General features: G+C 50.5%; 1 protein-coding gene across 4 annotated transcripts in view; it reads right to left on the bottom strand.

Moving 5' to 3' along the window:
* LOC122363182 (ubiquitin carboxyl-terminal hydrolase CYLD-like) overlaps positions 1–13328 on the bottom strand; it is a 65679-nt gene that overhangs the window by 20107 nt on the left and 32244 nt on the right. The window contains exon 1 of one of the 4 annotated variants that reach the window (XM_043332148.1): positions 3701–4005. The exons of 2 other annotated variants lie outside the window; for them this stretch is intronic. In XM_043332148.1, coding sequence (XP_043188083.1) covers positions 3701–3770 — 70 coding nt within the window. In that variant the 5' untranslated portion in view covers positions 3771–4005. Of the gene's footprint in view, positions 1–3700; positions 4006–13328 lie in introns of those variants that run through there. One more of the 4 variants, XM_043332147.1, reaches the window with a different exon arrangement.

The raw sequence follows: 13328 nt of genomic DNA, 5'->3' as shown, positions 1-13328 counted from the left end.
CGGTGTTGGTGGCTCCTTGCAGCTTTTAGACGGTCTCCTGAGGAGTCATCTGGAGATTTTTAATCGAATTGAGGCCCAGGCGTTTCCCAGATCAGCTTTTGTATGTCCTGAAGAAAAACAGGTTCTCACAGCACCAGTATTGCGTTTTGTTGGCCGTGAAAGTAAGGATTTCACCAATCACGAAGAGCAGTTTCTTTGCGTCAGGCACAAAAGTGCGCTCAGTCATTTTGCCCCTTTCGTTGCACGGTGGATTAGACAGAGACACTCGTCTTGGAGGATGTTCCACCGGTTGTATACTTTATTTTTAGTGACCTTTTTTAGCGCTACACGCAATTCTGACACCACCCGGGGGCTCGTGACCCACTGATGTGTTCCTTTGCCGGATGTTTGAAGGTTGGGACGGACGGGACATAGGACGCAACAGCAGCCCTCAGAGCAGTTGTTCTGCAGGTTTGACGGATGAAACAGTTTCACAGATGTCTCACCCAACCACAAATCCAGCTGCCTGTCCTCCTCTGTCCATCTTTGATTGTCTTTGAAAAGCTTCAATTAACAATTCTGCTGTTAATTCGTGAATTTTGGTCATCCCGAGGGTTTGTACGACTTAATTTTCGAATTTTTGCGTATTAATGTGCGAATCGTGATATCTTAGATCGGGTACCCGGCCAGAGTAAGCTATTTTGCCAGTTTTCGGGTCGACTGGCGTCGTTTTGTCGCCGACATGGTGACCACCCGCCCGGCGGCAGAATTCGCCGAGGGGTTGCTGCCGCGGACGGCTTTGCTTTTTAAGTCCTCTCAAGTGTTATTATGTTAAAAAAAACGTATAATTGTGCAATGCTGGTGCTGAGACCACTAAGAATCCCTTCTCCGCCAATCCAGCGAAAATAATCATAAACGCTTTCCCTGGCAGCTCCAAATTGAGCTCTTTGCCCATTTCGGTCTTGTGCAGCGTATGGTGTCTGCACCATTTTAAGTCGAGAGGTGTTTAAGACCTTCCAGGTCATTGTTCAAAGTTGGGTCACTTTTGGTAGATGAGGCGACAACAAACACGACCAATTATGTTCCATGACAGCCCGTACTCATAATAATGCTCCACTGACGGTCAAAATTGTAAGAAAATACATGTTCGCGTAATTACTTTCCACCCTGTACCAAAACACCAAGGATAGCGGATATAGGGGACATCGCATCGTCGTCGGATCTTTGACAGAAAACATGTAAATAGTATATACGTCGATGTCCAAAGTCAGCGGTGCAGTAAGAACATATATTGAATACTGATAACGATGTTAGAGGAGAGAAAGTTCCAAGGATATTGGCTAGCACCTAGTACGACAGCGCATTCAAACGTCAAGAAACCGGCCATTCAGACGGCAGAGCAGCAAAAGAAACTAGACGAATGACCCGAATTGGGCCGGGTCGGTCGGTTCCCCATCCGGGTCCGTTTGTCTGGCGCGATTCTCAGACGCCATAAACCCAGATGAGATGGCCATAGAGCCGTTTGGATCATCCTTTCTAACGACCTCCATTTCCCGGCACCTGATACAGCCGCGTCCGCGGACCATCCTATTGACACCGTGACTTGGCGCTGCGACCCGCCATGAGCCCAATATGACCCCGTCAAGGTGACCTCGACCCGGGGTCACAGGGTCCTGCACGGGGCGTGCCGTGAGTGCGGACAGACCTGGCACTTCCACGGCACGTAACTACCTGTCAGACCGCGAGCGTGACAAACGGACTGAGGACGGCCTGTCGTCCGCGAGGAGGAGAGGGGGGGAGGGGCTCCGTCAGAGGTCACGTGTCTCTCGATCGCCAATAGACAATGACGACCGATGAAGACCACCAGGTCACGTGACTCGGAACGTGACCCTAACAATAGAGATAGGCAGAGGCGGGCAGTTGCTGGGTCAGGACACCCTGCCGCGAATCGGAATCACGGATGATGAGAAAAACTGGAGCGGGAAGGCTGACATTGAGCTTGAGTCACGAGGTTTTGCAGTTAAAAAGAACAGTTAGCGTTGCTTTACTGGTCCTGGCGCCTAGAGTTCAACCTAGAAAAAGTTTATCACTTAGCGGCATCATGCATCCTACATTAGCGAAATCATACCCATACATATTGGTTCTTTTCTTGAGTTCACATTCGTTTGCTGAAAACATTCCACTTGTTCGCGGTATGCAGGGCAACGTGCTATATACGACCAAACCAGCACATTGGCGATTTTTTGCATCTCGTGACGACAATGCGACAGCAGCGACAGTAACATGTGCTCTCGGAGCGGGGCTAGCCGAGATTAATGCCATGATGGCCGGTTCCGCTGTCACTCAGCCGTCGCCCCAAATCCCTTCCGGTCAGCCAGCGGCAGTCACAGACACCGCAAACATGCAATCCGCTAATGTTGGAGGCCGCCAGCGGGCTGGAATAAAACCGCGCTGAATCTCAGGGGCAGAGCACGTGGGATAAGCCTGACCCCTACCCCTCTCACCCCACCCCTATTGGCTCACTTTCTAGTACCCCTCCCCAAATCAGCCACCGAAACTCTAATCCTCCTCCCTGCCGAATCACACTTCAGCAGCCACGCCAGCACTTTCATCACATCTCCGTCGCCGCTCGGGCCAACGACAACAGGCGAGAATCGTCGCCAACGACGAGCGTGACGTCATCGCCGACGGCTAGTGACGTCAGAGCGACGGCGGCGGTGAATCAGGGGGGGGGGGGGTACAGCTGACAGGAGGGGGGTACCGGGGAGAGGGCGGGGTCGGTCGGCTTTGGTTATCACAGGGACAAAGTGGGGATGATTAGGGATTAGTAAGGGAAAACCCGGGAGTAGGAAAGGTGAAAGCGGTGGGACAGTAACATGGATAGAAGGATGGAGGGACGAAATTCGTTTTCTGTGGCCGATTGGAGACTGCATGCTAACATTAGGTTAAGCACCGGTCATAAAAAGCATCGACAAGTGCGTTAGAGCCATGGTCTCAACCCCGACAGTTTTGTCACTGGCAATGTTTCTGACGGTTAAATTCGCATAACAGATGCAGTAAGCTTCAAACGATGTCAAGATTCACAAGATGGCGAGCAGCATTTGACGGTTATGAATTATTCCGTTGGCGCACTACGCGTCAATTAAGACTCAGGTCGTAATGCCATTACATATTCAATAATTGATCCATAGTAGATCCATACTCGTGCGAGACAAATCGTGTTACACAGAATACCGTCAATGCCGTCTTTCTCATTTTGCTAGCCAATCAGATCAGAGTGAATCTCCAATGAGGGAACCGCCTGGAAAAGACATCCTGATTATTGATACGCCCATTCAGTGCACGTCAATTATGCGCATTGACCAAAATAAAAGCGAATGGTTGACCACAGACGCAGGACGCTCCTCAGTTGGCAACAAGACCCAACCGTTGGACCTATTCAGAATAGATTGGCCATCGCCATATAATACCATTACCATAAATCATCGGCCAGCCATTAACGGCAGGCTAGGCAGTCTTGGCAAGGGCAGGTTAGGCAGGTCAGGCAGGGGCAGGTTAGGCAGGTCAGGCAGGTCCAGATAGACCAGGTCATAGCGATAAGCTAGGCAGTTTTGGCACGCTAGGCAGGGAAGCCAGGATAGGCGGTTGGGCCGTCACGGCAGGTTAGGCAGGCTTCCAGGCAGGATAGGTAGTCTAGGCAGTAACTGCCGGCGCTACTAACCGCGAGGTGGCGTCCTGGCCCGTCGCCGGTAGCACTGGAGACGCACCACGCCATCCCGGTTGGAGAACATGACCTCGGGTCAGCGCAAACCCCGTCCAGGTCACCACTGACACCGTCCGTCACCTACTGCGCGTCGAGCGCGACGACCTGCCTCACTGGGCCTTCCTCAACGCGCACGAAGCCCCACAAGCGCCACTGTCCGCCGCTCGGTCACCACCGACACTGTGCGCCGTCAGGGGATGGGCGGTAACTCGGCAGCTCGCAGCTCCCGGCCCGCGCCACACGACCACCGTCGGCAGTCTGAAAACTATTCTGGACGCGGCTGCGGTGGCCGGCGGGGGCTCTCAAACCAAGCCGGCGCTGCGGCGAGCATAAGCAGGCGGCAGCGGCCGGCGCCGCAAGATTTGAGGGCCACCGCGGCACACCGGCTCGGCCGTCTCTGGGTTAGTGTGTCGCAGATTATGGCCAACAGATGGCAGGCGCGGCAGACGGCCCGCCGGCAAAGGTGTCGGGCTAAACGACGGCGAATCAGAATAGCGGCGCCCATATGTGGCTGATGGATCTGAAAGGTTCCAACGGGACCAGCCATTATTAAAGCGGTATCTTAATCCACCGCGGTCAGCGGTGGGTCTGGCAGATGCGGATCAAATGACAAGGCATTCGCATCAGTCTTGTAACTTTTCATCGTCATTTGCTTCGTAGCGCAGGCGATTCAAGTGAATAAGACAATTCTTTATTTCTTTCCTCTTTGCTCGTGCGATGACAAAAATCACGGAAGCTTAGTGCGATAATTGAAGCAGTTTCTACCAGCGACCTAGATTTTATTTGAAAAAAAAAAGAGAAAAAAAAGGATTAAAAAAATCAATAATTTAGGGCCTTAGGTAACGGGCATATACCTACCAAAGCAGAATGATCGTCACAGCGACATAGGCGGCGGAACGGGGAGGGCACCGGGGCACCGTGCCCCCCTTTGATTTGGGAGTTTTAACATTAGCCCTATGGGCGTTGCATGGAAGGAATGGGACCAAAAGTCGGCAGTGCCCCCCACCCCCTTAATTGAAGGTGTTCCGCCACTACTGCACAGCGACACAAAAGTAGCGCACAGTAACTGCTCTTTTTCCCGCATAGCGGTGCTAAGAATATCGATATACCCTGTGGCATCTCCCCCCCCCCTCCTACCCAGAAATCAGTATCTTCTAGCCCGTGTATGAAAACACCCCAAAATACATAAAACTCAAACCCGTTCGCATTTGACCATCCTAACCCGCTCAGTCCCGCTCCAGCCGGTCTGAACTAGATCCCACCCCCGTGACGGGTGAACGGATCTCACGTGTTTAGTGGAGCGGTAAGGCGGTCAGGCCCAGTCAACACCGTAAGGTGGAGATGTGCATAGGCGCGGAAACCGGGGGGGGGGGCAGTGGGGCAGCTTGCCCCCCCCAACTCTGGGGCCGTGGGGGCGGTGCCCCCACAACTTTGAGACGGAATGCCGCACTTTTTATGCAAATGTTTTTTTTTTCTTGAAAAAGTCAAAGGATGAAAAATAAGTGGCCTAAAACCGATGAAAAAACTAGATTTGGGGGTAACCTAGGTTTATCTCTAGTATGGTGAGCCCCCCCCCCCCCCCAGTTTGAAAGAATTTTCCGCGCCGCGCCCCTGGAGATGTGCCGCTCGGCGTAATTCAACAGCTGATCGAAGCCAAGTCGGTGGAGTGGAGTGAGACAGCTCGCCAGCTGGCGACATCTATGGAGCGGACTTGGAAAGTACGGCGCCGAGAGTTGTGTAGATGGCAGAAGTATCGTGACATCGGCCCTGAACTACGCTGGTGAATGGCGCATTCTGGAGCCCGAGTCGGTGACAAGGAAATGAATCCATGAATGAATGTCATGATTGAAAATCAAAAAGCTCTACCATATGATCAGCATTCGCTTCCCCATTCACGTCATAATTTCTTAAACAACCAGCATTATGGATTCACCAGTGTAACGCAGCAAACATGAAAACGAGGAGAAACGACGACGCACACTTTTGTCATGCATCCACCAAATGCAGCCTTGCAAACAAATAAATTCCATCCATCAAACAGGCCATGATTACTTCCCTGGCGAAGCTGACCATGTGATGTGCCCCAAAGACCTGGAGGGCTAATTCCTCCAACAATAATTTGAAATGAACAACAGGGACTTCCGAGCGGTAATGGAGCTGGTGGCTGGTGGCCCGGTGGACCTTGGCCGTGTGCGGGCTCCGCAGCGAGAGAACAACTTGGCGGACAGCTTTCGGCTGGTCCTTCAAGGAACTTGAGAAGCCTCCCGGCGACTACTGAGGCTCATCACGTGGTCACACTGATTCTGCTCCTGTGGCTCCGATCATTTGTGATCACACAATTGTACGAGTATATGATGCATAGTACCTACTTGTCGCTGTAAAAGCGGTGCATGACAAAGAATGATGGTGATGATGATGATGAGATCGTCAGCATTTACAGCAGCACCGAGTGCAGACCACAAATAGTTCTCGGCAGTGGCAGATGCAAAATTCTGAATCAACGCATCCCCTCGGCCTGACTCATACACCACCACAATGACCAAGCGATACGCGAATTCGCTTATCTCCGGCACTGAGTCACGTTTGCTGAGGCAGGGACTTCACCTTCTGTTGAGTGTTGGGTTACCGCATACATTGCACAATGGTTATCTGGGGGGCCAGCTCGGGTATTTCTTTATTCATCCTCGATGATTCAGAATCGAGATAGGTGACCCTGGGCTGAAACAGCATGCAAGTCAGCAGTTGATCGGCAAACTTCAATTGCGATTGCTTAAAAAGAAGTAATACCTAAGTGTGACTTAGGATTTTTTTAGAACCGCCGGTCGCTTTCATGGGATTGTTTGAGACTCCATGAGACTGAATTTGATCGGGCAATTTAACAACATGGCAGCCAACGTATGGAGATATGTCATATGATATTGAATCCCCATATCACATGATATGATACTCCGAGGGCCAGAGGCTCCCATGAGCCTTTGTATCGAAAGGGCATGTTCATTGGCGAGCGTTGTAAAAATAAAATAACCAAAAGGGACAGACCCTTTGTAGAAAACTACAACCAAAAAGACTTCCTGGCGAAGAGAATTGAGCGAACAGAATAGTCAGCAAATCGCCAATCACCCATAACCACTACGCATTGGAATGCATATTGCGTAACCCAGTCGTCTTTTGCTTTGGCCCATGGGCCAAAGCATCCATTGGCTTGAGATTATGTCAAATGAGGCAGCTACAGAGACACCTATCAGCATAATGAAAGCGCCGCCGAGAACAATAATGCTTTCACAAAGAAACGAACGATTTTCCGAAGACCGAGCAATAATAAAAAATGGATATTGATTTAAACTTGATTGGAGAAAGCTCAATGATTCAGCATGCAGAAAAAGCGTTGATTCCGAGCAGTACGAGGTCCACTGGAAAACATCCTAAAAGCTAGAAAGCCTGCACTACCGTTATAAAAACAATGTTTCACTTGTTTGATCAAAAGCACCTGAACCCCCTGGACAAACCCCGGGGGTCGATTCCCAGCAATCGAAGTAAAAGTTGATAGCCACGAACATTCCAAAACACTCAACAACCCATGCTTCGGGGCCCATACATGGCATCCGCCAGCACGCACAGCATTCCTGTTCCATTGTACCCGCTGTGGAAATTCCGCTGGCCGGGTCCGGAACCGTCCGGCGAGCAGGGGGCTGTGTGGACGACCGTGCCGTCCCCGGTCCGCTCGATAAACACTCGGAGCGACCCGCCACAGCGACCACCCAACTAGTCCTGAGGTGACCCGGTGCCAAACTGCTGGAAATTCCGGCACACACGCAACCCAGACAGCAGACAGCAGCGGCAGACGCGTGACCGCGCGCGCAGCAGCGGGCGGCAGCTGCGCCGGTCGCTGCGCTGCGCAGCGGTTACCGAGCGGCCCTGCTTGATGTGCGGATATTCTAAACACCGGTGGACTTCCCGACACCCCCAGGGCTGTGACATAACGCCACACCACCCAGCAGTTACCGGCTGCCAGCGCGGTGACTGCCGTAAGCCGCCCAAACACTACGACGCGAGTTGCAACACCGGGCGGGACAGAACAGGTTGGGTAATGCTGTGCTTGCCGGTGTCACTCATGCAGCATGCAGGGGAGGCATCGGGAGGATTCTCAGCCACCTCAGGCTCCCTGTGTGTCCGCCAAATCACGGCCGTCACAACAACTGAGGACGAGACCACGCAGCAATAAAGCTTAATAGGAACCATGACTCGCGAGAACAAAGAGAAAGCCAACTTTTCGAGGAAGTGTGTTCATGCAAGAAATGTAGTGTTCATGCAGACACTTCATAAAACTTTGGGTATGACACTCATCCGTAAGCCCTTCCTCATCACACAGATAACCAGAGGGCTTGATACGACCCCCTTATATGCTTAGAATACCGGGTGTCACAGAATAACTTTAAACAGTGCTCAGAGGCAGAGAAGGTCACAGAATAGCTGATCAAAGTTGCACTCAGTTTTACTGCTCGTAAATAAAACAACCAACAATGTTCTGTGGCCGTGCGGTCACGCCAAATCGTGACCTCAAAGTAATATCGTGATCTTCAAGTGTAAAATCGTGATCTGTCCGCCGCTACTGTACGCCTCTAGCGCGATCAAGCCCAGTAGCACGGTTATCGACTAAATCCCATGGTCACGGCGTATCCCTATCTGACCAGTGCGGCAGAGGGGAACACTAACAACAGCGATATGAACAGAACCGGCTCATGGGACGTGGCTGGAATTAGCAGAGGGTCTCCAGCCGCCCTCCGTGGTTAGGGCTGCGGCCTGCGAGAGAGCTCTGAGGTGTCAATGGCGTAGCTGCGATAGAGTTGAGGGTGAGATGTCGAGCTGGGGACCGAGTGAGCACAGTGACATACATATGTCCACCTTTCCCAACTCGACAGTCCACCCTCCCCCAGAATGGGTGCAGCTTTTTGAGAGCAGCTAAATCATATCCTAACGCATTTTTGGAGGTTATGGCTGGTTCAATAATATTAAAAAATTAGCTATGCTTTAACGCCTTTTAAATGAAATCAAATCAACCTAAAATAGTTTATCAAAGCAACTCCAACAGGAACCTTTCTAATAACTCTGACGGCATAAAACCTAGTCATTTGATTCCCGGCTTATTTCAGCATGGGTGTACTAAGCCGACGAACTTATTACATAACTTGTAAACCAGCTCTAATCCTGACATGTATTCTCTCTCGGAGCTATCAGAAGCGGTAAGACTTCTGGGTCTCGGCTGACCGCCTATCAAACGCACCATATTTGGACACCATACCCGCAAAGAGTGCCTTCTTTGAATGACGAGCAGAATCGCAGAAACCGTGCGCTGCCAAGAATCTGACATGCGATAGCAGGCTCGACAGCGCGTGAGCTGTCATGACGGGAGAACGAGATGTAAGGGGTGTAGAGAAAGAAGGTAATCTGATCGTGCGAATATGCTAGTCACCGTCGCGTGCCAAGTTCGCAATTTTACGGTGCTTTGTCGAAGACTGTCACATTCAGCAGCACAGCGTATGTCCAGACCGTCTAGAGTCCAGACGCACATCTACCGGCATTGGAGCACATTATGGAGCATCGCAGCGGCAGCCATCGGCAAAAAAAACTACGACAAAACGTCCAAGCTTAGAGTAGATTCTTTGTTTAACTTGGAGCTTATGTTATTGCATTGTGAAATATAGTCATCCATTTATAACAAGTACTTACAGATTCACAATTTCACACGATGAGAATATCAGTGGGACTGTAACTAATTACACTGCGTAATGAAAAAACTTAATTCACGAACAGAATAACGAAAAATATAAGACATTGCTACCAACTTGTGATTTTATATGACAGAACATGAGAGTTGCAAAAATCCAATTCACGTCAATTTCTCATGGAGCCCTACCACAACGAGACCAATCTTGCGCTCCGCGCAGTGCCACACCCCTTTTCCATGAGAGCTGGCACGTTCTGTATAACCTCATGGGGAAAGTCCGCTACCACGCACCTCCCCACTCGCTGTTGGGTGCGTTGTGGCTGCAGAACAGTCAGGGAAGTTCCGTACATCTCACGGAATGCCCCTGACTCACAGCGGACGCCGCAATCTGTTTAAATTGAGACTAGAGCGCTCGAGCTATCGCCCGGAGCTGGCTTCATACTAATACAACGGTGAGTTGGCCCACACGAACACACATTTCAGCTCTCCGGCTCGGTGCTTTTACTGGATGATGAGCTTTTCGTGCACTGAAAGAGGCGCGGGGCCGCTCGACGGAAACCCAATCACAAGCCACTAGTGAACTGCCAAGTCCACACGCGAATCGCATGCACCCAGCCCATTCCGCGTTATAATCCTGAGCTTCCGCCACCGTTCACCGCCGGTTACCGTGTCTGAGCCTCCGTCTGGGGCACCGGAGGGGTGCTGATGTCAGCCCAGACTCACTGGGCGGCGGCGGCGGCGGCGGCGGCGGCGGCGGCGGCGGCGGCGGTGGCGGCGGCGGTGGCGGCGGCGGCGGCGGCGGCGGCGGCGGCGGCGGCGGCGGCGGCGGCGGCGGCGGCGGTGATGATGGGAATGGTGAATCATGAGTTTCACCACGTGGCGCGAGAAGGTGATGGCTGGTCGCTGTTTGAGCTGTGACTATTATGGCTGCAGGGAGTTTTACTGACCGGTGATAAGTGAGGGTTCCCAGTCATTCCGTCTATGCCTTCCAAGACCACTGCTGGGTCTATCTTATATCGATGATGCTCACTTCTTGAGAGAGCCGCTTGCTAATACCGTAGAAAGCAAGTTGTGCAATATTCTGGCAGCCACACAAGTGATGGCAGATATACCACGCATAATACATATACAAACATACCTACTTCCTGACTAGTCAGGAAGGCTGCAAATGAGACAAAATTGCTGTTATACAAACACAGGCAATGTGGTCCTTTCTGGACGCTTCCCTTCATCCTACTCGATATTCTCGATACTCGATATCGATACTCGATTCGATAAAAAAAAAATCCCCGTAGGTTACCTCACACACCCAATCACATAACCAAACACGCACTGCAGTGGAAGTGGCAGTGACTTCACTGCCATCCCGCTCCTAACTGCCCAGCCGACGTGAGCAGCATTGTAATCGCGCGCACCGGGTGCCAAGGTCAGCCAGCGGACCGGCCGGCCGGTCAGCGTCGGTTCGGTGGTTGGCGACTCCACGCCTGGGCCAGGCTGTTACCCAACCAGCCCGGGACAGACGCGGAAGGATGTAACTGAGCCCAAGTCCCGCTGGATCCGGTTGGGTACGGAAAGATGGCCTGAGGTTATTGATTGGTGATTGATAATTAATGCCAATTACTGTCCCGTAATGAATGACTAATGCGGGGCATAAAAGGGAACGAGCAAGCAAATGAAACATCAAGAACGAGTTTATTGTCTCCTTAAAAAGATGACGAATATGTACGAATTTATTGTCTCCCTAAAAAGATGACAAATATGTACGAATTTAGTGTCTCCCTAAAAATATGACGAATACCATGCAGCGAATACGAAATGTGATGAGTGTGGATGGTCTTAGCTATCCTTCTGAAAAAAGCTCTGCAACTGAGTAGTAGTTACAACTTGCAGTCAGTGGTAAAATGTTTCAGTAACGTATCCAGGGATAGAGAACACCGAGGCTATTCAGTCCGCCCAGTTAGCCTTCACCTCCGGTGATGTAAGTTGCCCTTGCAAAGCACAGGTGATGCAAGACGCTTTAAGTTACCCTTAAAGTGATGCAAGCTGACACGATTGGCGATGGGACAGCCATGGCCAAAGTGACAAGTAAGCTGGAATTGCTTTGGATTATGCAGAAACAGCAGGCTTTCAATGAGTTAAAAAGGCACCAGAAATTCGCTTTTTTTGTCACGATTGTAAAACGCAGAAATGTTGCCGACGCCTTCGACCAAATAAGGATGCACTTTTGAGCGAGAAAACGAGACTGTATGAGTGTGTCATTTGTAGGACATGATTCCCTAGCAACCATCCAGCTTTTGTAGCGACAATAGCGAAAAGCGCCTCCACGAATAGATCAGACGGGAAGGAAAAGAAAAAGCATTTGGGTCAGTGTCGTTCCTTCCTGTCTTGTCGATACTTCCGGCGTTCTCACTGTTGATTGAATGTTCCGCTTTGTAAGCTTTATACCGGGTCCGGATCCAAAGTCATCATCGGTGACTCAAAGATAATCATTTCACAGACCTATATCCCGGATCCTTTTTAACCTAGCATCAGGGATAGAGAAAACTTGGGAGGTCGCTATGGGAGAAGGTAACTGTATCATTTCGACTTGACGGAATACTGAAACCATCCCTTCATAGTTATAACAAGAACGCCTACACACCTACGCAAGAAAGATGACAGCACGTTTCATTATTGCAATTATACAGTCCTTTAACAAACAAAAAACTACCTTCTCCGAGCTCAACGTCGTCAGAATCATTTCATAACAGCATGGTCAGTGGTCACCAGCCTTGAAAGTGTGCAGGTCTGCAGGAAAACCGACTGCCTATCCTGGTACGCCGCGCATAACAATCGTGCAGAGGTCAACAAAAACTTGCAATACTTTATGACAGCTACAGTCGCACATATGCCGCCATTTCAGTGACGCCTATGGGCAGGTCTCTATGGAACAAAGGGAGAGAGAATGAGATAAGGGTTATCATTGGCAGTTTATAAGCGATCCAGAGGAAGTGTATTCAACTGCACAAGTGGCCATATCCTGCATAACGCGCTGACATGCAAGGAGTTCGCTGATAGCTCTTCATTTTCAGCTTCGTCACTGTTCAAGTGAAATAATCATGTTAACCCCAGCCTTCTCTATTCACCTTCCATTGAAACAGACTTGAAACAGATCCATCGAAACAGATTGAGAAATGGGACAGACTGAGAAGAAACAGGGTTCAACAGCAACGGGTCCAGGAGAGTGACCGGGTGGCAAAGCAGAGTCGGCATACGACATCCGTGTGTTGATGGATGCACGTTTTGGCGGTCATCCAGCAGCGGCCGTGCGGAGTGCCGTGGTCCTGCCGCGGGCCAAACAGGTGATGAATGTGTCCAAGGTCAAACAGGACGGCGCACATGGGGCTCACATTAGCTTGCTGGCTAACAAGGGTGTGGTGGTTTGCTAAGAAGGCACTAGCACTACAATGAACAAATAAGGCAGCTGTGGGAAGAAGCTTAGCTTGAATAGTTGAAAAAGTGGCTATTGGGTTACGGGAGGTCACTAAGCTGAACTTGTTGCGCAGTACTATAAAACCCAATGGCCACTGGTTTAGACAACTGATAGATAGATAACTGACAACTGATAGATAGATAGACAACTGAGTGAGAAAGCTAACGGGTTAGCTGGCCAGAGTGAGCATCAGAGCACCATGTAGGCCGGGAAACTGATTACACAGACGAGTCAGCATCAAACAACGCGATGCGCACCTGAAGGGTTGCGGACTGCGGTAATGGGTAGAAGACGGTTTCATAACTTGCTGTACTCTTGAACTTAAAATCTAACATAAATAAATAAATAAATAACTGCAAGTAACCTTGAAGCATATTCAGTTAAAACAC

The sequence above is a fragment of the Amphibalanus amphitrite genome, unplaced genomic scaffold, assembly GCF_019059575.1.
Source record: "Amphibalanus amphitrite isolate SeventyFive unplaced genomic scaffold, NRLGWU_Aamphi_draft 000609F_arrow, whole genome shotgun sequence".
Classification (NCBI taxonomy): domain Eukaryota; kingdom Metazoa; phylum Arthropoda; class Thecostraca; order Balanomorpha; family Balanidae; genus Amphibalanus; species Amphibalanus amphitrite.
The sequence above is the reverse complement of the archived record's forward strand: the minus strand, read 5'-3'. Positions and strand labels throughout refer to the sequence as shown.